The sequence below is a fragment of the Puma concolor genome, chromosome E3 (assembly GCF_028749965.1).
Source record: "Puma concolor isolate L17-30 chromosome E3, mPumCon1.1.hap2, whole genome shotgun sequence".
In the NCBI taxonomy this organism is placed as follows: domain Eukaryota; kingdom Metazoa; phylum Chordata; class Mammalia; order Carnivora; family Felidae; genus Puma; species Puma concolor.
Window position 1 is genome coordinate 25,243,166 of NC_141682.1, and position 27,077 is coordinate 25,270,242.

Sequence of the window (27,077 nt, forward strand, 5' to 3'; positions counted from 1 at the left end):
CGGGAAAAGCAAGAAACTGCAGCCCAGGCACTGCCTTTCCCTAGCCCAGTACACAAACCCACCAATCCTGCTATCTGAAAAACAAAAACAGAAGCGTCTCCTTATGTCCAAGGGGAAAGCATCTGAAATAACTTTAATAGTTCCCAACAGACTGCCTACATCTCTAATGCTTCCAGGGGCGGCCAGAGTGAGCAGGCCGCTTTACCCCTTAAGGACAAAGGTTAGGTGGGGGTGATTTTAATTATGACCTGAGTTGGGAGGTTCCTTTCCCCGCACGCTCTGTATCCTATGGAGAGCTCCGGCTGACTCCACAAACCTCTGTTGGTAGAAAAGGTGTCAGGTGACCCTGTGGAAACGTTGAGATTTCACGGGGCCTGCCCCACGTGTGGTATCAACCTTGAAGTTCCAGCTTCATTGATCCACCCCCTATTTGGCCTTCACGCTTGGTTCAGGGGCCCCTTGTTTGTTTGTTTGTTTGCTTGTTTATTCAATAACTATGAAGGGCCTACTATGTGCAAGAAACCAAGTTCGTCTTGAGGCTACAGAGCACACAGGCAGATAAGCTTCTCATCAGCTTTCCAGCTGTGGTAATTTCATTAATTACACCTGTGCGGAGTGTTACGCAGGGCACAACATGCTCACCTGGCTCAGGGTCAACCTAGGATGTGTCATTTCTCTGGGACTTGAAATTGAGAGATTAGGTATGTGAAGTTGGGAGAGAGGAGCTCAGGAAGAGGAATCAGATTGTGGAAAATCCTGGTGGCAATCAAGAGCCTGGTGAGTCTGAGATGCTTTGAAGGCAATTCAGGGCAGCTGAGCAGAGAGCGGCAGGGACTAATGGCAAGAGATGAGGCTGAGTGTTAGGCAAGCAGGGTCATGAATGCTAAGCTAAGGCCCTGAACTTGTTCCTGAGGGCAGTGAGACCATCAAAAGGTTTTAAGATGGAGGGTGGCATGTTCCAATTTTGGGTTTAGAAAGTTCCTTCTGGCAGCAGGAACGGGAGGTTCCATTCAAAGCCTACTTCAGTTGTCTAGGAGAAAGGAGAGTGGCTTGCAGCATGGTTGTGACAGTGTGTAGGACAGAGAGATGTTTTGGAAGTGAGTCTGACCAGACTCACTGAAGAAGGTATGAAGAAGAAGGACGTGTCAAAGTGATGACCAGGTTTTGGACTTGAGCCACTAGATGGTGGCTCTGGTGGTGCCTCTTCTTTCCCTCGGAGGGAATATAGAATGAAGAGGAATTTGTGTAAAGATACTTTCAGCTTGATTCACAATGAGCGTGAGATGTGGGACATGGGCTTGAGGAGGAGGTTGGACATAGAAGTCTGGAGGTCAAGAGAACACTCTAAACAAATGATACAGACTTGGGAGGCAGTGGAATAGATGTATTTGCTCAGGAAGAGTGCACAGGGGCAGTAGAGGGGCCAAGACAGAGTCCTGAGGAACGTCATCTTAAATAGAGGGCAGTAGGAGGGGTGCCTGGGCGCCTGAGTCAGTTAAGCACCGAGTTTGGCTCAGGTCATGATCTTGCGGTCCGTGAGTTTGAGTCCCGCGTCGGGCTCTTGTGCTGACAGCTCGGAGCCTGGAGCCTGCTTCAGATTCTGTGTCTCCTTCTCTCTCTGCCCCTCTCCCGCTCACACTCTGTCTCTCTCTCAAAAATAAATAATAAAACATTTTTTAAAAATGGGGGACAGAAGAGAGGAGACAAAGAAGGACTGGTCAGAGACATAGGTGGAAAACAGGTGTGGTGTCACATAAGCCAAAAAGAGTATTGCAAACAGGAAGTAGCCAACCATGTTGAACACTGCTAAGAGGCTTGGCAAGATAAAGACTAAAAAATATCCATTGGACTTATGATTTATGGACAAGGTCATTGACCCTGATTAAAGGCATATTGAATGAGTTGAAGAGAAGAAACAGAAACATATGTGTGGACAACTGAACACAAAATTTGATTTTGAGGAGGAAAGCCGTAGGAGCACTAGTGAGAGAGGAAATGGGGAGTTAAGTGAGGATATTTTTCAGATGAGAGAGACTGGAGGATAATTTTTATTTGTTTTTTAGTAAACCCTACAGCCAACATGGGGCTGGAACTCAGGTCCCTGAGATCATGCTCTTTCCACTGAGTCAGCCAGACACCCTGAAACTGGGGGATATTTTAGACACCTGGCCTTGCATCTACAACAGGGAATAGTTTCACCGATGATTTTTTTTTAAGTTTATTTATTTTGAGGGAGAGAGAGAGACAGCGTGCTTGGGAGGGGCAGAGAGAGAGAGGAGAGAGAATCCCAAGCAGGCTCTGCACACTGCAGAGCCTGATGTGGGGTTCGAACTCACAAAATGTGAGACCGTGACCTGAGCCAAAATCAAGAGTCAGATAAATGCCTAACCAACTGAGCCACCCAGGCACCCCTTCAGGGTATAGTTTCAGCACTCACAGTGGAAAGCTCATGGATTTACCTTTGATGATCCATTCTGATTGGCTGCTCACACTGCCAGCTCTATTTTCTGCATTCATGTTGCTTTTGCTCAGTGTTTCCAAGTAAGCTAGGCCCTCCTACCTCTCTCAGAACCTCATGCATGGAGGGCTGGTTATCTGAGCTGCCTCTAAAATCCTCACAGGAACTCTGTCTGTTGGGTGCAGGTGCTACCTCCTTTTCGTTTGGGTGAAAACATGAAAGGAGGGAAGCTTTCTTGGCATAGTGACCCACACAGCCCCCAGGCCCAGGGTGTAGATGTTCAGAGCCTCAGGAAACAGATGACTTAGAGAAATGGAGAGAACAAAGGAATTGATTTTCCTTTTGTTTTCTGAAAGCTGTTTTGGCAGTAGACAAAAGGTGTAGAAGATTATGCGAACAGTGAAAGTCTGTTTTCCTGGCTCTGGGAACAGATTTCTCAGGATTGATAGAGGAAAGTCAAAGAAGAAGGAGGGGAGTTTAGATGCAAATATGTTACTGAGAAGAAAGGGAGCCCAAGGGCTGCCAGCCCCAAATGGCCTGAGGTAGACACCAGAGCTCAAACTAAGCCGTGAGATGGCTGAGGTGCAGAAGAGCAGAAATAACCATGGGCGTTGGGCCAGTGGGCCTTGGACAGCGCCTCCAAATTACTTCAGCTGCAGAGGAGTAACCCCCACCCTTTTTAGTTAGACACACCCCCAGATTCCTCATCTGTAAAATGGGAATGATAAAACCTACTGTAAGGGTAGCCCTAAGAATTAAATAAGAGCATACAGGGATGCCTGGGTGGCTCAGTCGGTTGAGCGCCCGACTTTGGCTCAGGTCATGAGCTCACAGCTTGTGAGTTGGACCCCCGCGTTGGGGTCTGTGCTGACAGCTCAGAGCCTGGATCCTGCTTTGGATTCTGTGCCTCCCTCTCTCTCTGCCCCAACCCACTCGCATTCTGTCTCTGTCTCCCTCAAAAATAACATCAAAAAAAAAAAAAAAAATGAAAAGAAATAAGGGCATACAGATGAAAGCCCTTTCAAACTGTCAAGCATCAAAACAGACATAAAGGATTATTACTGAGCTTTGAAAAATTATATGCACACAAGCAGTTCAACCTATCAAAGAGGAGCATACAATTTTTAACTGCTTCACAAACTTTCTTAATTGTTCAGCAGAGAGGGATACACTGGGGATGGTCATGTTGGCTCTAATACATTCGTTCCCCTCCACCACAAGTTTTGTTAGGCTTGTGATGGTTTTCTTCTCTGCCAGGATCCATTGTTTGATGGGCCAGTTCCACTTGTACACATTATGATATATACATGGATATATTTAAACACTGATATCTTGATACAATCAATACCAAGACAATGTGGAAGGGGGCACTGTTTCTGTGGAGAGCAAGGCTGGATTACGAAGTTTTGTGAGTTTAAACATTAAAGATTCTGGTGATCACCACTGCTCCCTTATTAATATATGGAAGAAATAGGGGCACCTGGGTGGCTCAGTTGGTTAAGCATCCAACTTCAGCTCAGGTCATGATGTCACAGTTCCTGAGTTCTAGCCCCACGTCGGGCTCTGTGCTGACAGCTCAGAGCCTGGAGCCTGCTTTGGATTCTGTGTCTCCCTCTCTCTCTCCCCCTCCCCTTCTCATGCTCTGTCTCTCTCTCCCTCTCTCAAAAATAAATAAGCATTAAAGACATTAAAAATACATATATGGAAGAAATACCAAATTATAAAGTATGACCAAAACAAGTTCTAATTCTTCCCATTACAATTATATTGGTACTTTTTCAAAAGGTCCAATTCTTTAAAAAATTATTTTTGGGGATATAATTTACATAGAATATTAGCTTCAGGTGTACAACATGATTTGATATATGTATATACTATGAAGTGAGCACAATATCCAGTTAACATCTGTCACCACATATAGTTATAATTTTTTCTTGTGATAAAAACTTTTTAAAAGTTTTTTGTTTGTTTGTTTTGAAAGAGAGAGCGATAGAGTGAGCAGGGTAGGGGCAGAGAGAGAGAGAGAGAATCCCAAGCAAGCTCCGTGTTATCAGCATAGAGCCCAACATGGTGCTCAAACTCACAAACCGGGAGATCTTGACCTGAACTGAAATCAAGAGTGAGACACTTAATCAACCAAGCCACCCTGTGTTCCTTGTGGTGAAAACTTTGAAGATCTTCTCTCTTAACAACCTTCACATATATAATATAGTATTATTAACCATAGTAACCATTATATCACCATAACTTATTTATTTTATAACTGGAAGTTTGTATCTTTTGACCACCTTAAAAAGTTTTGTTTTGGGGCGCCTGGGTGGCGCAGTCGGTTAAGCGTCCGACTTCAGCCAGGTCACGATCTCGCGCTCCGTGAGTTCGAGCCCCGCGTCGGGCTCTGGGTTGATGGCTCAGAGCCTGGAGCCTGTTTCCGATTCTGTGTCTCCCTCTCTCTCTGCCCCTCCCCCGTTCATGCTCTGTCTCTCTCTGTCCCCAAAATAAATAAACGAAAAAAAAAAAAAAGTTTTGTTTTGTTTTAGATCTTTTCTGACACAGAAGCCTGTGCTTATTATCAGCCCCAGACTCATAAACTGGAAACCCAAAAGGCCAGGTCTGGCTAGGCAGAAGCCTGGGTCTCCGGTGTCCCTCCAACCCTGGCTATCATCACATAGGGAGAAGTGCATGACTGAGTGAAACCAAAACATCAAGGTAGCAGATCAAAAGCAATTCTCCTAGAATCGGTCTATTCCAAGATCCCAAGACTGTCTCAGGACAAACAGAAAGGAGCTTGGGCAGTGAGGACGGTCCAATGTCTCTAGAGAGGCAACAGCTGCAAATGCCACCCCCGCCAGCACTTAGCCGCTAGAGATGACTCCGGCCAGGCCCTAAGCGCTCACCTAGGAGGCGTGGCTGGGGAGGGGGTGGAGCCAGAGAGGGAGAGGGCGGGGCTAGGCAGAATTACAAGCAGGAGAGGGGAGGGACCGGATCCAGAAGGAGGAGCAAGGCCAGTCCCGGAAGGAGAAACCAAGGGGAAGGCTCAATCCTACCGGTAGGGCCAGAAACAGGGCGGAACCAAAGCAGGGGAGAATCCGGGGTTGGGCTAGGTCTGGGCAGAGCAGAGGGAGAAAGCCTAGAAGGCGGAGGAGGCCTTACGGCTACCTCCTCGATAACCCCGCCAGGCCAGGCATGAAGCCTGGGCGACCCAGAGGGCGGGGCCAGGGCGGGGCCGTGGCTCAAGAGGAGGAGCAGAGGCGTGCCCAAGCCTGGGGGGGGCAGGGCAGGGACGGAGTCAAGACCTAGGGGGTGGGCCCAAGCCCAGGGGGCTGGGTGTGGCCGGGGCAGTGGTTCGGGGGCGGGTCCAAGCCCAGAAGGTGAAGCTGGGTAAGAGGAGGCAGTGGCCAGTGGCGCAGGTCAGACATCGGACGGCTGCAGGCCTACGAGATGTAGGGCCAGGGCGAGCAGCCCGAGCAGCAGCAGCAGCCCGAGCAGCAACCGTAGGAGTGTTCGCGCGGTGGAGCCGCGGGACCGCCGGCTCGTAGACCTCACGTATTCCTCGACGACGTCGGCGAAGCGGAACTTGTCTGGCGCGTAGCCAAGCTGGGCGCGGGCCTTGGCGATCTGGAAGGTGTGTGTCACGGCCACGCTGCGCACCTGCGGGGGGGGAGTGGGTGGGTGGGTAGCAGAGTGGCGGGCCCATGAGGGTGGGAAACACATTGCAACTTGTGTTACCCACAGGGAAGAGAGGGCAGGGGTTTCCCTTCCTTCGCACATCAGATCCCATGTGCTGCGTCTCGCACCTCCTCAGGGAAGATTTCCTTTCTCCCTTCTCCCATTTTCCTCGAGAGAGAGGCTTCCAGGAGGCGTTTTCTGCATCTCCCCCACCCTACTGAACTTCTCAGTCCGCCCAAAATGACGGTCCCACCTCTGCACGTCCCTTCCCGGGCTAGCGGCCTAGCACAGGGCTGGGAGTCAGCAGGTTCTTGGCTATGTTCTAAAAGAAGCTGACCGCCCTGCCCGGGCCCCGGGCGCTGCTCTCCGGAAATGTCCCCAGGAAACACGCTAGGCTTCTCTGGCTACAGCCCCAGGACACAGCCTTCACACCCTCCCTGGTTAAACTTCCCTAAGAGAGGAATTCAATTATGAAGATATGATTCTCTCCAGCTTCTGGGCTGCCTGGGGCCCCATAGGCTTCAAGGGCAGTACTGACAGTTATGAATAACTGAACAGGCCCTGTGCCTGGTCTGGGCTAAATCCTTTCTAGGCCTTATCTTATTTAATTCCCTGAGGTGGCACTAACACTGTCTCCTCTTTACAGAGGTTAGATGACTTGCCTAGACTCACAGGGGAGCCGCATTCCAGGCCCCGCACTTCCTGGCCATGCTGGGACCGGAGAGAGGATGCCCTCCCACCTCATGTCTTCCTCTGTTGTTCCTCAGCCGGACACTTGGAGGGGGTCTGAGAGAATGGCTTGATTCTCCCATGGCACTGAAACAGCCCCTCTGGCCAAGCTGCTGGTCTTGGATACTCATGGGAGAGGGGAGAGGCCAGTCTTGTTCCTTTTTGCCCCAGGTAGTAAGTTCAAGGCTTTGGGGGATACAGCTGGGAACTAGATCAGCAAGGTCCTGGACACAGTGCTCTCAGATCGCAGGCTTAGATGTTACCTTACTTTGGGAAGTCTCCCTAACTGCCTCAGACCTAGCTCAGGTGCCCCTTCTGTGTGCTCTGAAGTTCCTAATAATTTCCTTCAGTATAGGCCTTATACTGTGTTAGGTTTCCCAGTTGTCTTCCCCTTTGGACTGTGAGGTATTCGAGGTAAGGGCTGTGTCTTGCCTTAGTTACTCTACACAGTTCCTGGCACACATTAGGGGCTCAAAAAATGTTCAATGAATCGGACTGTAACTAGCTGGTTGGGTATGTCACAGTTTGACCAGCAGAGGGCGCCAGAGCCATAGTGCCCAGAAACTTCCTTAGCTAAGTAGGGATCCTTTGCCCCTTAGCTGAACAAGGAAACTTACAAGTGAAACAAGAAGGAGGGGAGCTAAGTCCCTTCCGCAATTCAGCAGCGACTTGGTAACTAATTTACATTAATGTGATTCCTGATTCGCTTTGAGCTTGAAATCATTTAGGTCTGGTCTGGGTTCAAATGCCAGCTCTGCTTCTTAAGTGCATGTTCATGGGCAGGTTTTTTCACCCCTGTGTGTCTCATTTCCTCTGTAAATGAAGGTAACAATCTACAATTTCAAGTAGCATTGAAAACTAAATGATATAAAGCACAACACCTGGCATATCATCACCACTCAGTAGATGGCCACTATTGTCATTATTCTCTTTCCTCTGCTAGTCTGGATAGTTCAAAGGAGAAACCACAGGGAAGTGCTTCTTGCTGTGGCCCATTCCCTATCGTCTGAGTTAAACAGCACTGAGCTTGGAGTATGAAGTCAATTCCCAAAGTGTGTGACCTTGGACAAGCACTAACTTCTCCAGTGTTCAGTTTCTTATAAAGTTCAGTTTCTTATCATAAAACACCATCATAATCTCTTGCCCTTCCTAACTTAGCAGGACATCAGAGAGAATCAAATGCAGAGTGAACTGGAAGGATTTTGCAAGTAATGCCAAACACTACTATTTACAACCTGCATTAAAACATCCTCTCTTTTATTTTTATTTTTAAAAAAAAATTTTTTTTTCAACGTTTATTTATTTTTGGGACAGAGAGAGACAGAGCATGAACGGGCGAGGGGCAGAGAGAGAGGGAGACACAGAATCGGAAACAGGCTCCAGGCTCTGAGCCATCAGCCCAGAGCCCGACGTGGGGCTCGAACTCACGGACCGCGAGATCGTGACCTGGCTGAAGTCGGACGCTTAACCGACTGCGCCACCCAGGCGCCCCAAAACATCCTCTCTTTTAAACTGTATGTACAAAGTCTCCTTCTCTCTCTGCCCCTCCCCCGTTCATGCTCCGTGTCTCTCTCTGTCCCAAAAATAAATAAAAACGTTGAAAAAAAAATTAAAAAAAAAAAAAATGGGGCGCCTGGGTGGCGCAGTCGGTTAAGTGTCCGACTTCAGCCAGGTCACGATCTCACTGTCCGTGAGTTCGAGCCCCGCGTCGGGCTCTGGGCAGATGGCTTAGAGCCTGGAGCCTGTTTCCGATTCTGTGTCTCCTTCTCTCTCTGCCCCTCCCCCGTTCATGCTCCGTGTCTCTCTCTGTCCCAAAAATAAATAAAAACGTTGAAAAAAAATTTTTTTTAAACTGTATGTACAAAGAGAAATCTGCATCATCATTTGGGAATAGTATTCTGTACACAGTAGGCACTTGTATACTTATTATTCAGTAAGCGTGAACCGTGAACCTAGAACCACCAGGTTCTGTGTGCATGTGTCTCGAGTGTCGGTGGCACTGGTGGGGAGTGTTGGCGTATTCAAAAATGTGAATGTCACAGAACCTGTCTTTGGGAGCTTCCGGTCTGGCAGCGAAGATAAGCTGCTTATGAATGAATGACAGGGATGAGGGACAGGCTCAGAGCTAATCACATTTCAGACCAAGAAAGCACAGCCTAAGCAAAAGCCCAGAGGCTGGGATGATTGTAAAAAGCTAGCACTAGATTTGGGCCCACAAGGAAGGTTCTGAGACCTCAGACAAGGATCCAGTTATGGTGTCCAACGGGTGAGGGGAGCTGGCGGTGGGGCTGTGGTGCAGGGCACCTCCCCCCCACTCCCGCCCCAGCAGCCCACCTACCTCGCTCCGGGTGAGCAGTGGTTGGACGCTGCAGATGGGCCTCAAGGCCAGGTGCACATACTCCATCACCGCAGCTGTGGGGGGAGAGAAGGGCCAGTGACCAGGGGGCCTTGCTCTGCAAGCTCTGGGGAGACCCTCGGGGACAAATGAGTTGGGGGCATTATTTGCTTTGCTAGGGGGAGTCTCTTCATTTTGCAAAATTCTCCTGTCCCTGGGTTCCTTTAGATCAGCAGTTGTCAGCTCGTGCCAGGGAGGTGGGGGTGGGGGCTTGTTTGGCTGTGAAATGTGTCACAAGTACGTTGTTATTAATATTAAAGGACTGACATTTGAAAACAAATCAGAGCAGATTCAGAGTTATCTCAAATCATGTCTCCTTCCCCCCCTCACTTCTATTCCAATGTGGTCTCTTGAGTAGGAGAGAAAGAAGTTGCAATGGTGGCTCTCAACCGGACCACTTTTAAAAATGCTCATGCTTCCCCCACCCCCTTGCTCTTGCTGATGCTGATGTAATTGGTCTGGGATGCGGCTGAGGCATTTTTATGTTTTATAAGCTCCCAGGTGATTCTAATGCGCAGCCAGAGTTAAGAACTAGGGGGTTATAGTTAGCTCGCTAGGAACACTATACAATCCTATATAACTGCCAGAACGTGTAGCTGCTCTTTCCCCAGCTGGGGGGTCAAAGAGTGTCAATCATTGTGGCAACACTGTGCGTGAGAAGTCACCCCACGTGTGGCCTAGTGGGCATAAGTTTGTAAATCCCTGCTTTAAATGTCAAGCACCCCAATGCATTTAAAATACAACAGATCTAGCTAAGATTTTCCAGGAACGCAGCTCTTCGTGTCATGAGGATCACTTGTCCCCCTCGGGCTGACCACTCCATGCCTGATGTCTGCATTCCGGCTGGAAGGAGGCCAGCAGAGGTGATGATGGGGGGTGCGGATGAGAGTAGAGACTGAGCTTCAGGGTGCGGAGGAAGCTCCACCTGCTCCGAGGCAGACTTCTCTTCAGCCCTAGGGCCCCCTGTCCCCCTGACTGGCGTGATGCCTTCCAAGACGGGCCACAGGACTGGGTGTGGGTTTTGAAGTCAGCCAAGCCCGGGTGTGAACCTGCCTCTCCCGCTTTCTCACCGTGGCTCCATGAGCAGGTCACTAACCTCTCAGGGCCTCAGAGGCCTCATCTTTACTTGGGTCCAATCATACCCACCTAGAAAGTAGGGTAGGGTTTATTCAGGGTCAGGACTATGGCAAGGAGGTTGCCAGGCAAATGCAGATCAGGCTTGGAGCACCTGACCCCTGAGAGTGACGGTCTCCTTAGATTTTGTGCCCTCAGTGCCTCACTCGTCTCCACCTAGTCCTGGCCCTGGGCTTGAAATAAGGTGATGCATGTGCACCTGGTACATGGAGGGCTTGTAATACACACACCCCTTCCCTTACCTGTTAGGTAAACCCAGGAAGTGGGCACCTGGATCCAGGGCTGGCTGTACCCTAGCTTCTCAAACTGCAAGGAAACATGGCCTGAGATGAGAAATGGTCTTTCAGGGGCTGGTGTGGAAAGGCCACATGTTCCCTTTGCCCTCTGTAGAGGTACCACCCGGCCCTCTGCCTGCCCACCCAAGAGGGCAAACCCAGCAGCCAGCCCCAACCCTGTGCCAGTCTTGAAATGGAAAGCTTTGATCTAGAAAAATCAAGCAGGGCATGGATGCATGGGTAGGTTTTTAACCTGGGATCATTCACATCATTTAGTTATTATTTCCATCTGCCTACACCCAAAGACATTCCAAGGCACTTAACGTAAAACCTAATTTTTCTAGAATTGACTTTTCTGCTATTAAGGAATAATAATAAAAAAAATCCGGCATGTGTGTGGAGGGTGGTAGGAGATGCATGAAGAGATAGGCTGGCACAAGATGAAGTCTTCACTTGTATAAAAACTGTCTGGGTCACAAAAAAAACAAAAACAAAAAAACAAAAAAATGGCAATAACAAGTGTTGGCAAAGATATGGAAGAATGGAACCCTGTTACACTGGTTTTGGAAATGTAAAATGGTGCAGCACTTTGGAAAACAGCCTGGCAGTTCCTCAAAAGGTTAAACAGAGATACCATATGATCCAACAATTCCACTCCTAGGTAAACACCCAAGGGAAATGAAAACGTACGTCCACAAAAAACGTATACAATCTTATTCATAATAGCCCCAAAGTCAAGAAAGCCCAACTTCTATCAACTGATGGATGGATAAACAAAATGTGGTCTATCCCTGGAATAGAATATTTTTGGGCAGTAAAAAAAGAATGAATACTGATATGATGCAGGCTACACATGAACTTTGAACTCATGATGCTAAATGAAAGAAGCCTAACACAAAAGTGCACATACTGTACGATTCCATCTATACGAAATGTCCAGAATAGGCAAATCTATAGAAACAGAGAGTAGACTCGTGGCTGTGTAGGGCTTTGGGGTGATGGTTGCACAACTCTAAATATACTAAAAACCATTGAATTATGTGCTTTAAATAGGTGAATCGAACAGTATATGCTCAATAAAGCTGTTGACATTGACATGTCTGCATGCCCCACAGATGGATCCTCCATCAGAGGGGTTCTGGTCAACCTCTTCCAGGCAGGCCTGGCCCCAAGAAGGAGTCTGCAGGGTGCTGGGTGTGGAGGCCAGGGTTCTCGGAGGGGCTGCAGCACAGGAAGCCCCAGGGCTAACAGCTTCCTTTGACTTCAGTCTACCTTCCACTTACCCCTTACACAGCTTCATCACATAGTGTGGGGGCATCATGAGCAAACTTCCACAGGGCAAGTCGACATAAATCAGGAATCAGGGAGCAGCTGAGTGGTTCAGTCAGTTGAGCGTCTGAGTCTTGATTTCAGCTCAGGTCATGATCTTATGGTTTGGTTCATGAGATTGAGCCCCACATTGGGCTCCACGCTGACAGCATGGAACCAGCTTGGGGTTCTCTCTCTTCCTCTCTCTCTCTGCCCCTAAGCCTGCTTGGGATTTTTCTCCCTCTCTCTCTCTCAATCAAAATAAATAAATAAAAAAAATTAGGGGGCACCTGGGTGTCTCAGTCGGTTAAGCATCCAACTCTTGGTTTGGGCTCAGGTCATGATCCCAGGGTCATGGGATTGAATTCCAACTCGGGCTCCATGCTGAGTATGGAGACTGCTTGGGATTCTCTCTCTCTCTCTCTCTCTCTCTCTGCCCCTCTCCCGTGCTCTCTCTCATAAAATAATTTTTAAACATTTAAAAACAAACAAACAGGGGCGCCTGGGTGGCGCAGTCGGTTAAGCGTCCGACTTCAGCCAGGTCACGATCTCGCGGTCCGTGAGTTCGAGCCCCGCGTCGGGCTCTGGGCTGATGGCTCAGAGCCTGGAGCCTGTTTCCGATTCTGTGTCTCCCTCTCTCTCTGCCCCTCCCCCGTTCATGCTCTGTCTCTCTCTGTCCCAAAAATAAATAAACGTTGAAAACAAACAAACAAAAAAAAAAAAAAATCAAGAATCAGACTGGGAGAGGCTAAGGCAAACCAGGAGAGTACAAGGTCCCGCAAAGGGGGAGCCACAACCCAGCTCCAGCCAGTTCCAATGTTGCCCAGTGGACACTATTGCTAGAGCTGTTTTTCAATGTGAAATCTTCCGATTTTCCGGAAGTAGGAAAGGATGACAAGGAGAGGAGATGTGCAGAATCCTTTAATTCTCACTTGGGGTGGAGGCAGGTGGACATCTGGGCACCTACCAGTGGGGCCATCCACTCGAAGAGGTTGACACTCTCCCCGTCATTGATATAGTACGCCTGGCCACTCTGAGAGGGACACACAGGGAGGGGGACAGTCAGGCATCTGCCCACCGCCTGACCCCACCCTTTCAGATGGCCAGCAGCTGCCCTGACTCCCCAGTTCTCCCGAGCAGCCATTGAGGAGTCATGGCCATTGTCTAACCCTGGGGACAGACCTGGGTAATTCCCTTTGAATTCTGAGACTGCCACACTGAAAAGCTGTGTGACCTCAGCAGAGTCACTTAACCTCTCTGTACCTAAATGGGACGAAAATAATGGGATCTCCCTCTTGGGCTATTGTGAAGAGTAAATGTGACAGCATAGGTAAAATGCTTAGCATTTGGTTACCATTAGTTCAGGATCCACAACACCTACATCACAGGGTTACCGCAAGGAGTTAGCGATGCCCTATAAAGACACCCCACCCCTAGCTTCCCTGGGCCCACAGTCCCACCGGCCATCTTGAGTTGGGGAGAAATGTGTGTGAGCCAGGAACCCCCTAGGGATGGGGCACCCCGCCTGCCGTCTGCTGGGGGGAGGTGGGGACAGCATGGCAGGAGACTCACAGCTACATAGCCCTTGGCCACGGTGAGGGCCTCGGCTGCCAACACGTGTGCCTGCACCAGATTGTGCACGTGGACCCAGTTCATCTGTGTCCTGCGGTCCCCAAATCGGAACATGAATAGTCTCTTCTTGATGTGGCTCTGGAGAGGGTGATAAACACAAACCCAAGTCTGGAGTGGCTTTGAATACCATTTATATGATGATGGCTCCCAAATTTCTAGCTCCAGGCCAGACCCAGGTCCCGACGCCTCCATGTCCTGGAGCGTGCGCCTGACCTTCTAGCTCCTGTTCACCATCCCCCCCCAGGCCCCCCACATCTTACTAGAGAGCACTCTGTGGCTCAGGCTGAAACCCTGGAGCCTCCGCTGGCCTTCCCTTCTCTCCAATCCACATTCAAGCCACCTGCAAACCCACTGGACTCAACTATTAGAATCTGTCCAGAATCCAACCACTTCTCATGGCTGTGACCACTGCCCGGCTTCTATACCTGGACACCGAAATAGCTTCCTAGCCGCTTCGGCTTCCACCCATGGTCCTTGCTGCTGTTCTCCGCACAGCCAGGGGGATCCTTCTGAATTTGAAGTCAGATCCTATGTGTCCCTGCTCGGAGTCTTTCAGATGCCCACTGCCAAGTTGAAGGCCAAAGTCCTGACAACGGCTCAGGAGGCCCTTCTGACCTGGTCCCAGCTACTCTCGGACTTCATCTCCTACTAACTCCCTTGTGCACCCAGCTCCTGCCACATGGCCTCCTCCTGGATTGTGCAGCAGGCTCCCATCTCGGGGCCTGCCCCTGCCTGGAAGGTCCTCCCCTAAACACTTGTGTGGTGCATCCTGCCAGCTCCTTCAAGGTGAAGAAGCCTCAAGTTTCCCCTGTCCCCTGCTCGATGAGACTCCCTGGCTGCCTGTGCGCCCAGCTCCCACACCTTGCTCCCCCTGTCCTCATTCTCCATCGTACCCGGCACCTTCGAACACTCTTTATCATTTATCATGCGTATTATCCATCTCCTCCTGTGAAAATATAAGCCCCACAAGGATAGGAATCATTGTCTGCTTTGTTCACTGATCTGTCCCGAAGCCTGGAATAGTGATCTTTCTAATTTCCAGGTTTGTACCCAAGCTGGCTGCTCTATTTGGACCACCTTCTCTCTTCCACCCCATTTCCTTGGTTAATTCTTTCTTCTCTTTCCAAACAGCATAGGCATCACTACCTCCAGGAAGTCCTCCTGGACTGCCCCTACCAGGTCGTCTCTGCTGTGCTCCCACATTCTCCTTTCCTCCACATACTTACCACACTGACTCTGTGACTGTGGCATCCATCTCCCTGACGTGGCTGTGAGAAATGTGAGGACAGGGCCTCCAGTCCCTCATAGCTATACTGCTGGCACCTGGCTTTCTCTGGAGAGAGGCTTTCTATATGGCAGCACGAGATGAGCCATCTGGCCATCTTCGAGCCCACATCTGAGTAGGGACAGTAGGCTCCCTCTGCCTCTTTGGGGTCATAGCTCCGTGTCTCTCCAACCTGTGCCTAACCCTGGCTGGCACACACTGAGACCTTTGTTCCTCGTGGGTCTGATAGGGGTAGGGACATCTCCCAGAACTAAGAGTCCCAGGCTCAGGACATTGCCCCAAGACTGACACAGTGACTGTAGACTGGAAGAGCCCCATCCATGCACACATCAGCCAGACTCCTCCTGTGCCTTGTGCACAGGCCTGGGTTGACATACCGCCACACGGGGCAGGTGCCTCTGCTCTTCAGGGCCATAGATCCCCGGGGGCCGGAGCACACACGTCCGCAGAGTGCCTCCTCCTAGGACACAGGGAGGGAGGTCAGGGCCTGGGGAGGGGTGGACCAGCAGGGAGAGACACAGACATGCTGTCCACATCTCCCAGTCCTTACCTGGATAGGTCGGCAGGGAAGACAGTCCCTTGGGCTTTCCTCATTGAATTACTTATTCTCAGTCCATCAGTCAGTCATTTAACAGCATTGAGGGGTTCCCCAACCTCTCCCCCTTGCACTGGGCCCTGGGATGGATGCTGTGGAGAACCCAAGGATGACCAAGGAATGGTCCCTGCCCTCATGATGCTCACGGGCCAGTAACAGAGGTAAGACTGAGATGCAGATATGTACGTGGCCCATGACAGTTCAGTCAGCACTTGGCAGACATAATCTCCTTTGGCTCCCCTGAGAGTCCTACTGTGCCCATTTTACAGATGCACAGAGAGACCCTCACTCCTTTGTGCCAACAGCTGTAGCTCTTTCCTTTTTCTGATCATCAGCTAGATAAGGACTCTGGTGACTCTCAGGGAGAGCCTACTATGTGCCTGGTGCTCTGGTAAGCCAGGTTTGTTTTTTTTTAATGTTTATTTATTTTTGAGAGACAGAGAGAGACAGAGTGTGAGTGGGAGAGGGGCAGAGAGAAAAGGAGACACAGAGTCCGAAGCAGGCTCCAGGCTCTGAGTTATCAGCTCAGGGCCTGATGCGGGGCCCGAACCCATAAACTGTGATGAAGTCTGAGGATTAACTAACTGAGCCACCCAGGTGCCCCCAGGGTTTTTTCCTTCAAGGCAACCCTATGAGGTGAGAACTGTTACTATTCCTGCTTCTGGATCAAAGAACCAAGCTTCAGAGAAGGGACGCGATTTGCCTAAGGGCACACAGCTCAGCCCAGTAGAGATGAGATGGGGGACCAAAGCCCAGGTTCTGATGCTACAAATGGACTCTGTGTTTCTGCTCGCGCAGCCTCGGTCTCCTTGGAAAATGGGTGCTTTGTAAGTAGTGGTAGCGATTGTACTTTTCAGGCAATCAGTGGAGAAGGGAAGAGACTGGAGCCATCAGCACAAGAGCCTGGAGGCTGTTCCCCTCACTCTCACTGCTCTGTGCCAGCAGAGTCCCCCAGACCAACAGGGAGCTTGGTCCAGAGCCCCCCAACTTCTCTGGCACGGGTCTCCCCACATTGATGGAAGCAGTAAACGAGTCTCCTCTGGAGAAGTCTGGGGGTACAGCCTGAAGGCTGCCACAGACATATGTCTGTCAAGTCTTAAGAAACCCTACAAAAATTTCAGTTTATCTCATAATCTATTTAAGATTTAAAAAAATTTTTTTAATTACTTATTTGTAAATTATTTGACTTTTAATCCAACCCCTGGAGATGGAACCTTCTGGAAGATGTTCCTACTCTCCTGAGGCTCAGGTTCCCCAAGGGACCGCACCCCAGTTTGGGAAGCCCCAGTGTACCTCGTCCTCTGGGACCAGAAGCCCACCTTCCTTTGGGGGTCCCTCCCCCTCTGCACAAGGTCTTAGGGGACCATCAGTCTAGATGCACCAGATGTGTCACTCTCCTCTGAGTGACCACGGGAGGAGACGTGACCACGGGTGGCCATGGGACCCAAGCTGGGCCAGTGACATGTTCTCACCCAGGAATGTGACTCTCGGTATCACTGACACCGGGCTCTAAAATCCTCAGAGTGGGTTCACCCTGAAGAGACTGGTCACCAGCTCCTGCCACCCAGGTCCCCGGAGCTGCCCCAACCCTGTCCTTTTTGCAAGCTCTGGTGATCATTTTTCTGCAAATATATTTTCCAGAAGCTATCCAACATCCTTCCATAGTAAGTTCCTTTTCCTTGCAAACTTTGCCAGGGCCAGTGTCCTGGGTCATAGCCAAACACCCTGACTGCCTCTCCACCGATATCCTCACTTTACAATGAGGCCAGTGCAGCGGACTGAGTGGTAGCCCCAGAAAAGATATGCCCACATCCTGGAACATGTGGGTATGACCTTATTTGGACGAGGGCCTTTGCAGATACAATTAAGGTTCTCAAAATGAGATCATCCTGGATTATGCTGGTGAGCCCCAAATCCAATGTCAAGTATCCCTTATAAGGGACTCACAGAGAAGAGACACATGAACCGCAAGGAATGAGTGGGGCCATAAGCTGGGAAATGATTCTCCCATAGAGCCTCCTACAGGAAGTGCAGCCCAAGCCACACTTTGATCTCCAACATCTGGCTGTAAACCACAAGAGGAGACCTTTCAGTTTTAAGCCACCAAGTTTGTGGTCATTTGTCCCATCACACTGAGCTGAGATCTGCACTCTCAGGGCTCTGCTTCAGGGACCAGGGCTCTCCTTGCTGGGTTACAGGCAGAGTCTCAGGGACCAGCTTGTGTTAGCAGGGACTGGAAATCACCCAGCGTGACCACGGTTGGACTCCTGGAAGGCAGGTATCAGGTGAGCTTTTCTGTAAGCAGACTGCAGCTAATTTTAAACTCTGGGTCACCTGGGCATGGTCAGGGGAGCGGCGGGGAGGTCAGGTTGCAGCTGACATTGACTGGCGGGGCACTGGGCAGCCACGTCACAGAGGGGCAGGGCCCAGGGTATCCATGACTCCCAACCACGAAGAGCTGGGGATGCTCGTATAAATAATTCTTGTCCAAAGGATTAAGTGTCTGTTTTGCAGGCTGCTGGTCCGGCCATGGAAGGCTCCAGGCAGAAAAGACAGTTCAACCGCACAGGGTCAACCCCCTGGGAAAACAGCCGGATGTATGTTCCCACTGGGATCAGGGGTCAAGGCCTGACAGGCCCAGGGTGCCAGGATGGAGTGGGAGGATTTTAGGGAAAAGAGCCTGTGCTCAGTGGCCTGCTCAGCTGTGGCTGCAGTGAAGCATGATGGTTCAGCTCCAGGCTCTGGTGTTAGACGCCCCCTGGAGTAGGGGTGGGGTGTTCAAATCCCACCTCTGCCACCTAATAGCCAGGTGACCTTAGCTAAGTCAGTTCAGCTCTCAGCCTTAGCCTCCTCCCCTATAAATCTGGGGATTATAATTGCAACCAGCCCTCACTCTCCAAATCTACTTGGCTCCTGAGTTTAGATACTTAAGGTAGTAAGAGAAACCAAGTTTTCTGATTCTTTTTTAGTTTCTGAATTTCAGAAAGCAGAAAGTGATCACTTGAAGAGCAAGGGATATATCTAAATCTATCTGGCTCCTGAGTTTGGAAAGCAGGGGATCCTTAGGATTCTTAGCTCATATGGATGCTGTAAAGAATTACTGAGACCTTTGCATATAAAATTAGCATGTAAGGGACACCTGGGTGGCTCAGTCGGTTAAGCATCCGACTTTGGCTCAGGTTATGATCTCACGGTTTGTGGGTTCAAGCCCTCATCAGGCTCTGTGCTGACAGCTCAGAGCCTGGAGCCTGCTTCGGATCCTGTGTCTCCCTCTCTCTGCACCCCGCCCCCACTTGTGCACTGTCTCTCTCTCTCAAAAAATAAATAAACATTAAAAAATTTTTTTAAAAAGTAAAAAACATCCTTAAACTAGATCTACTCCTATGTGGCAGAAGAAAGATCCACTCTTATCTGTCTCTTCCCTCACCCAAGATGTGAGCAACTTGAGGGCAGAGACTGGATGTGACTTTCTCCAGACTATGTCCCTGATGGGGTTTGGGCACATAGCAGATGCTCAGAATTTGTGGAATGATGAATGACAGAGGCCCTGGGGAACTGTCCTTTGGAAGGAAGGTGAACCTCAGAAACATAGAAGCTGAAAGCTAGACTCGCACATATATTCTGGGGGGAGGCAGCGGGGGGCATGTGCATTTGCCCTGGGTAGGGCCCCACGACACTTACCTGGGAGAGGTGTGCCATTGGCCATGAGGGTCAACTGGTCAGCGATGGCTTTGGTTCGTGAGTAGTGGTCCATATGCTGCCAGAGGACAAGGAGAAGAGCACCACCAGGTAGGGGTCAGCGGCACTGCCCAGCCCCTCTGGGCCCAGGGCTGCCCTCCCTGCTTCAGACTACATAGGGGCTGGATTCTGGGGGCTCCCCCTGGGAAATGGCCAGCGCCCTTCTTTTCCCTTGGGGTAGGAGCCATGGGAGCAGAGTTCAGAGCAGTAACGACGACCAGAGCTCCTTCACTCGGGGAGGGTCTTGCTGGCCCCCAGCGCGAGCCCCGGGATGCAGATGCTGCGTGTGCACTGGATGAACTATTTCCATGCAGTCCTCCAAGTGTTCATGGCATTTCACACGCATCAACTCGCTGCCTGCTCTCCACACCCCACCGGGGTGGTGTTTTCACGCCCAGATGAAGAAACAGTGGCTCAAAGTGACTTGCACAAGGCCCCACAGGTAGAGAGTGGCCTGGCTGGCTCAAGGCCAAGTCTGTCTGATTTCAGAACCCCTAAAATAGGAGGCTTGTGCTACCCGGTTTTGGGGACCCCTTCTTCATGGGACTCAGCCTGAGTTGTGAAGCTGACTCTGGTTTCCATGCATCCCTACCCTTCGGGCTGTGGATCCCAAGCCCAGTGGCCCTGCCCACCTCTCCTGGAAGCCAGGTACCTTCTCCAGTGGGAAATATGGCACAGAGTCCTCATCACCCTGTTCTATGGGCTTCCCGCCGAACACGACATTGACAGTGCTGGTGTAGATGAGCCTTGGAACTCGCTGACGGACGCAAACTGCAGTGACAACGGCACACACATGAGCACGCGCGCGCACACACACACACACACACACACACACACACACACACGGCCAAGATGAGTAGAAGCTGGAGGAGGAGGTGCCCACTGGGACCTCCCTGGGAGAATCCACTGACCTCCACCCAGTCTTTGCCACACATCCTGGCCCCTGGGGCCCTCCCAGAATACAGAGCTGCTCAGGAGGGAAGGGGTGTGGGTCAAGTCCCTGCTCCGTGGGGCCCTGGGAGCCAGGCTGGCTCACTCCTCCTTCTCAGTATGGCTGTGGCCCCTGAGCTACCTTGCTGGGGGCAAGTCAGAAGAAAGTTTCAATCGATGGGGACATAGGAAAGAGACACTCTAGAATCAGAGAAAAGACCGGATGCAGGACAAGGCAGACATGCCCAGAGCCCCCATAAGTGGGTCTTCTATTTTGGTGCTTCAGCAACTTTTCTAACTCTTGATCCCTGAAATGTAAACTCCGCTGCCTGTGTCCCCAGACATGCTGTGGCCACACTGACCTGTCCCATGCAGGGGCCTGGGCAGGTCTGCAGTTTAGGAAGGATGTGCTGCCCACAGGCCCTACACTGGGGTGGGTGGGGGCAGGGGAGGAGGGTCCCACCTCTGTCCCCCTACCCTGTCCCCAGGGCCAGGCCTGTGGCAGGAGAGGGGAGAGAAGCAGGAAACACACAGCAGGTCACACGGAGCTCGGAGCGCCTACCATTGATTACTAGTTTGGTGCCTCCAACATTTATAGACTCAATCTGCTCTTTTTGCAGCTAAAAGACAAGACGGAGGTGGGAAGTCGTGGTGCTGTCATGCCTCGTCGCTGAGGCCATAAGGCTGGGCTTAGGGTCGGGCAGGACAGGGCCTACAGAATGTCCAGCTCAGAAGCAGGGATCTGGGAGGCCCACAGGAGGTGCAGGAGCCCTGGGTACCAGTGCCCAGCTCTGTCAGCATCCCCCTGAGCGCCCCCCACCTCTGCCTGGCCCTCAGCTATCACATCAGCTCCCCTCTGGGTGGTCAGCAGGATGAAATGCACCCTATGGGAGGACTTGGTACAGTGTTTGACCCAGAAAAGGGGCTCAAAATGTTTGGGTCATTTCCTCACTATGGAAGTCTCAGTTTCCTTATCTATAAGACAGACAAGAGTAATACTGTCCATGCCCTCGCGAGGTTGGGGTGTGAAAAATAAAAACACCTTGTCTGCAGAGAGAGAGCTGCTCGTGTGCCCGGAAAAGGGCGAAGCCTGTGCATCTTACTTAATCCTTCCGACCAGACTAGGAGATGGATTCTATCTTGATTTTTAAACTATATTTATCCTCATTGCAGTTGCTTTTAAATAGATAATGCAATCACATGGTTAAAAATATCTCAAACAGGGGTGCCTGGGTGGCTCAGTTAGTTGCTTGAGTGTCTGGTTCTTGATGTCAGTTCAGGTCTTGATCTCAGGGTTGTGAGTTCAAGCCCCATGTTGGGCTCTGTGCTGACAGTGCAGGGCCTGCTTGGGACTGTCTCTCTCTCTCTCTCTCTCTCTCTCTCTCTCTCTCTCTCTCTCTTGCTGTCTCTGCCCTTCTCCTACTTCCACATGCACATGTGTGCGTGTTCTCTCTCTCAAAAAAAATAAATAAACATTTAAAGAAATCACTCAAACAGTAACAAGGGTATATAGTGAAAAGGAAATGTCCTTCCCATTCCTGACTCCCAGCCTTCCTCCCCACCCCCTGCAGAGGCAACCACTGTTCCTATTACAGGCTGGTGTATTTCTAGACATAATCTATACTTATTCATATCAGCACATACACACATGTGAATATCCTAGCTTCTTTTTTATACAAACAGGAGGATATCAAACACTGTTTTAGCACCTTGGAAATTGTTCCGTTATCAGCACATATTGAGTTACTTCATTCTGTTGAATGGCTGCATAGAATTTCAATGTGGGGAGACTTTACAATTTATTTAAATAGTCCTTAACTGATGGGCATTTACTTTACTTCCTGTTTTTGTCATTTAAAACAATGCTGCAAATATACACACAGTGTGATTTCTGAGTCAAAGGGTGTCTGTTTTGATGGCTACCAGCCCACTGTAAGTACTAGTACGGAGGAGGAAACAGAGGCTCAGAGAGGTTAAGTTAACTCGCCCTGGGTCACACAGCAAGAAAGTGGCAGAACTGGCATGTGGTCCCATGGATGCAAAATGCAGGCTGGGTATAGTCTGAGTCCTTTCTGGATTAGGTGAAGGGCACGTAAAGTTGGGGGTGCACAGAGCCCGGATCTGAACCCCGCTCTAACTCCAGGTATTGTATGTTGGGGTGCTCACCTTCTCAACACCGGACATCCCATAGGATGCCACGTGGAAGACGCAGTCCACCCCTTCGAAGGCACGATACAGGGCTTCTTCATCTCGGACATCGGCCTGAAACACAGAAGGAAGAGTTGGGGCCAGGAGGTTTGGGCCAAGGCAGAGATACCAACCCTGCTCCTTGCCAGCTCCCAGAGCTGGTCCCCTGACCCAGGCCGAGCACCGTGGGAGAGGCTGTGGGGCAGGATTTAGCGTATGATTCTACAGGGCATCATCGTCTTCATCATCGTTGGCGGCTCCATTTATCAAGCCAATTCACAGGGGCTGTGCTCGGTGTTTTACGTGCACAGTCTCATGGCCTCCCCAGAAGACCCTCGTGAATCCTGCTTTCTATGGATGGGGACACGGAGGCTCAGACATGTGGAGCCTTGTGGCCATGGTTGCCCAGCTGGGAAATGCCAGAGTTTAAATAGTCTGATTCCAAGAGCCTGTTCTCTTCAATATCACACCACGGGTTTCACATCAGACACTGTCCCCAGACCTCCACCAGCAGCCTGGGCCCCCCCACCAGTCCCCAAGATGCTCATCACCGCACCTGGATGAACTCGGTCCCCGGGGACAGCTCCCACTGTGGTCGGCGGAGGTCGAGCAGGATGACAGAAGTGCCACTCTTGGCCAGACTAGAACCCAGGCTAAAGCCCAGGTAGCCTCCTCCTCCGGTCACCAGAACCTTCTGCCTAGGGGCCTGCGTGGGTGTGGCCTGAGTCTTCTGCTGTGGTGCTAGTGTTGGGGCTGTCTCTGGCTCACTGGGTTTGGGCCCAATTCCAGAACCCCGTCTGGGCCCAGGCTCTACCCTTGGCCCAGGTAACGGTGCAGCTCCTGGCCTAGGTACTGGCCCAGGTACTGACCTAGCTCCTGACCCAGGCCCCAGACCTGGCTTAGGTCCTGAAGCAGCACCAGGCTCCGGCCTAGGTCTAGACACAGCACCAGACCCTGGTCCAGGACCCGGAACAGCACCAGACTCTGGTGCAGGTAGGGACACAGCACCATGCACTGGTCTGGGTCCTGAAATAGCACCAGGCCCTGGTCCAGGTTCTAGAACCACACCAGGCCCTGGTCCAGGTCTGGTCACAGCACCAAGCCCTGGTCCAGGTTCTAGAGCCACACCAGGCCCCAGCCCAGGTCCTGACACAGCCCCAGGCCCTGGCCCAGGCCCCAGAACAGTAGTAGGCCCTGAAACTGCACCAGGCCCTGACTCAGACCCCAGGCCTGAGACTCCTCCCCAGGCCCGGCAGACGGGGCAGCTCTTCTCGCCCTGGCCTGCAGCTCTGCAGGCCTCTGGGGAGGAGCCTGCTGGGTTGGGCTTCATTCTCTACTGAGCCATGCAGACCCAGCATCTGTCCACCTGTAGAGAAAAATAGAAGAAAGAACATTCTAGAGTTGTCTTAAATCATGTGGATTACCAGACTAAGGGGAACCCCTGGGGGTGCTTAGAGACCCTTTGAACCTGTCCCTTTCAGAATTTTGAGAACTTTCAAGGTGGTTGCTGCCTCCCTTGTGTTTTACAGCTGGGGAAATTGAGGCCCAAAGTCACGTTGCATGGCTGAGGTTTACACCAAGCATTCCTAACTTCTCTACCAGTTCCTTAAAATCCCCGTTCCCATGCAGTACCAGAGGAAGGCAGAGTAAATCATGCCCAGGGGAACCCCAGCAGACTGGAGGTGACTGCTTCTGACTGGGAAGATGGGGAGGGTTTCCTGGAGAAAGAGACAGAAGGAAGAGGAGGAAGAGGAGAAAAGGGGAAATAAAGGGAAGAGATGAGGAGGAGGAATCCCCATGGGGTCTATAAGGGCTCTGTGCTTGGGAACCTGCACGGAAGAGCTGCACCACCCCCACCCTGAATCTGCAGCCCCTGGTTCTCCCAGGTGCCCCAGCAGTGCAGGTGGCTGGCAGTACAGGTCTGCCCAAGCCCTCTGCTGGCTTCAGGGTCAGGTCGGTGAACCGCAGGGTCCAGCACTGAGGATCCTGTCGTCCTGACTCCAGACTTAAAGTGACCCAGCTTCAGTCACTATCACCATCTTCATCCCACCCCCCCCACCCCCACCCCCCATCTCCTGCTCCACCTGAGGCTAAGGCAGCACCAGGGGCCGGATGATCATCGTCACCATAATAACAGCAGTGACCATATACCGTGGGTCAACTGTTTGCCAGGCCCTGTGGATACAGAGGCAGGTGTCTCTGCTCTGCATGATGCCTACTGGCTGTAAAAAAAAAAAAAAAAAAAAAAAAAGGACGGGCACAGGGCACCTGGGTGGCTCAGTTGGTTAAGAGCCTGGCTTTTGATTTCGACTCAGGTCATGATCTCACGGTTCGTGAGTTCGAGTCCAGCGTTGGGCTTCGCTCTCTCCTTCTGTCTCTGCCCCTCCCCTGCTCATGCTCTATCTCTCTCTCACTCTCCCTCTCTCAAAATAAGTAAAATAAACGTAAAAAAAAAAAAAAAAAGAATGAGCACAACCGAGTGACTGAGTGATGAGCCCCATGGTTGTTGCTGGGAGTGTCAAGGGGCAGGGGCCCTGACAGATATAGGGGCTGTACCTTTTGGTCTCCCCCTTATCACTGCCCTGCTCTCCAAAGTTCTAGGTCAGGGACACAGTCACATGCTGTATAAACACTGGCACTCATGGGTTTAAGAGTGAGGAGACATTCCAAATCTGAGTCATCACTGGGGATGAGTTTAATTCCCCAATGGGGATGCAGCCCCAGAGTGGAGCCCTTCTCTGCCTAGGACTCTGTTCTAGGGACTGGTCTCCGGGACTGGAGCTTTCTATCCTATGGGGATGTGTGTGGGGGGGGGGGGGGGGAGAGAGAGGGAGGGAGACAGACAGACAGACAGACTGGGTGAATTCCTTACAACCTCCCTGTACCTCAGTATCTACAGCTGTAAAATGGACCCAAATAACCCTGGCTGCTCTACCTCACCAGGTGATCCTGAAAACGCAGATGCCGGAGCCCTTGGCAAACCACTGGAAAGCATGCTCCAGTAGGGCTTTGTTCACAGCAGCGCGTCCCCAGCACCTAGAACAGGGCTGGCGCCAAGCAGGTGGTAAGTAGCTGCTGACTGCATGAAACCACCGGGAACTGTTCTGCATCTGGGTGTGTTGCGGCCAAGCACCTGCTGAGCGCAGCCAGGGCGGCATTAAATTCTCCTGGCAGTCCCGTGCAGTACAGGATGCCGCTCCCATCACCCAGCGATGAAAACTGAGGCTCAGAGAACATTCGCTAACTTTGATGGAGTCTCAGTAAATGGGTCGGCCTGGGTCCAGGTCCCTGGGGGCCCAAAGTGGAGTTTGGTGAAAGCAACTGGGGAAGGGGCGCCAGGGACCCACCCCGGCCTCAGCGCGTCCCGGAGGCGGGCAGGAGCAGGTGCCCCTCGCCCCCCCACCCCCCTCCACTCCGAGAGCAGCCCCATCCCCGGCCCCGGCAGCTCGGGCGTGTCCTCGGCCCCCCGCCCCGTCCCCCGTCCCAGGGTCCCCAGCTGTCCCCACCCGCACCCCTACCCCCCAGCTCCCGCCAGCGCCCGGCTGCGCTCACCCGGCTGGGCTCCCGCGGCGCTACGTGCTCCCGGCGCTGAGCCCACCTTCTCCGCGTGAGGCCCGGGCTCTGCTGGGCGGGCGCCTCCTGGGGCGGGGCGGGGCTGGGCTCCGGGACCCGCCCCGCGCCCCGCCTCCCGCCCCGCCCACACGCGGCGTGGGAACACCCCCGTGTTTCTGGAGCCCGGTGCAGGCTCTCACAGAGGGGAAACTGAGGCCCGCCGAACAGGGATGGGGTGAAATGGGCTTAGCTGCTGGTAGGGAAAGGACGCAAAGGCCCTGCGTGCTGTCCTGTCCTGCCGCAAAGTGGTCCTGGAACCCCAAGAAACAGTGTTTCTTCCTTCACCCCCTTACCCATCCATCCGCTCCCCAACACGTTCCTGTCTGTGCAGGATGCCTCCTGCCTTCCCTGCCTTCTTCCTCGTCCACCTGTTCATCATCTCACCTGTTCTTCATCCACCTCGTTGTCTCTTCATCCATCTTCCCACACAATTTTGGTTTTGCTATTTTTGTCCACTCATCTATTCATCTTATCCATCCATCCATCCGTCTGTCCGTCATTCCATCCTTCCACCTTATCCATCCAGCCTTCCATCCATCTAATTCGTTCCATGTATCTTTCTTGCCTCCTGTCCACCCATCTCTTTCCCCTTCCTTCCTTGCATTCTTCCACCCATTTCTGGGTTCATCTGTTCTTGCGGGGGGTGGGGTCATTCCGCGTTTAGGGGTGCTTCTTCAGTGCTGGTCCTTCCCTTACGCTGAGGACCAGCTGGATCACACCATCCCTGGAAAACCCATTTGCAAGGCGCAGTGACAGAGGGGAAGGCATGTGCCCGGCAGCTGGTGCTTCTCAGGGCCGACTCTGAGCCCCAAATGCCACTGACACCTGGTTACTTTGGTCTGAAGAGGCTACTGGGAAGTCTTCGCCCGTTGGAGCCTCCTCCGTGGGCATAGGTGGGTGTGGGAAAGAGAAAAGAAAATCTTAGGCAGAACATGCCAGGTGCCAGGTGGTAAGGTATCTTGCTTGCTTAATCCTCACAACTCTGTTTTGGTCCAATTTTAGAGTCAGGAGAACAGGTTCAGAGAGATGAAAAGAGGCTTCAAAGCCTGGTGGGAGAAGGCCGTGGAGTCAGCCCTGGCGTTAAATCTTGGCTTTGCCACTTTCTTGCTACGTGTCTTTGGGCAGCTACAAGG

General features: G+C 51.7%; 1 protein-coding gene across 1 annotated transcript; it reads right to left on the reverse strand.

Moving 5' to 3' along the window:
- Positions 1–4,979: 4,979 nt before the first annotated feature.
- SDR42E2 (short chain dehydrogenase/reductase family 42E, member 2) lies at positions 4,980–25,968 on the reverse strand. The gene is made up of 12 exons (XM_086692804.1): positions 25,885–25,968; positions 22,889–23,698; positions 22,312–22,407; positions 20,708–20,765; positions 19,868–19,986; positions 19,159–19,234; positions 15,260–15,342; positions 13,538–13,675; positions 12,933–12,998; positions 10,625–10,688; positions 9,192–9,265; positions 4,980–6,106 (listed from the first exon to the last, which is right to left on the reverse strand). The coding sequence occupies exons 2-12, from the start codon at positions 23,660–23,662 to the stop codon at positions 5,867–5,869; spliced, it is 1,788 nt and encodes a 595-aa protein (XP_086548930.1). The 5' UTR covers positions 23,663–23,698; positions 25,885–25,968; the 3' UTR covers positions 4,980–5,866.
- Between the last annotated feature and the right edge of the window lie 1,109 nt (positions 25,969–27,077).

Bases quoted from the DNA above. Each gene is read 5' to 3' on its own strand.
- SDR42E2 (XM_086692804.1), bottom strand. From the start codon at position 23,662: ATGAAGCCCAACCCAGCAGGCTCCTCCCCAGAGGCCTGCAGAGCTGCA. The intron at 22,408-22,888 runs GTGCGGTGATGA...TCTGTGTTTCAG, and splicing joins CGGGGACCGAGTTCATCCAG to GCCGATGTCCGAGATGAAGA. The intron at 19,235-19,867 runs GTACCTGGCTTC...GTCCTCTGGCAG, and splicing joins CATATTTCCCACTGGAGAAG to CATATGGACCACTACTCACG.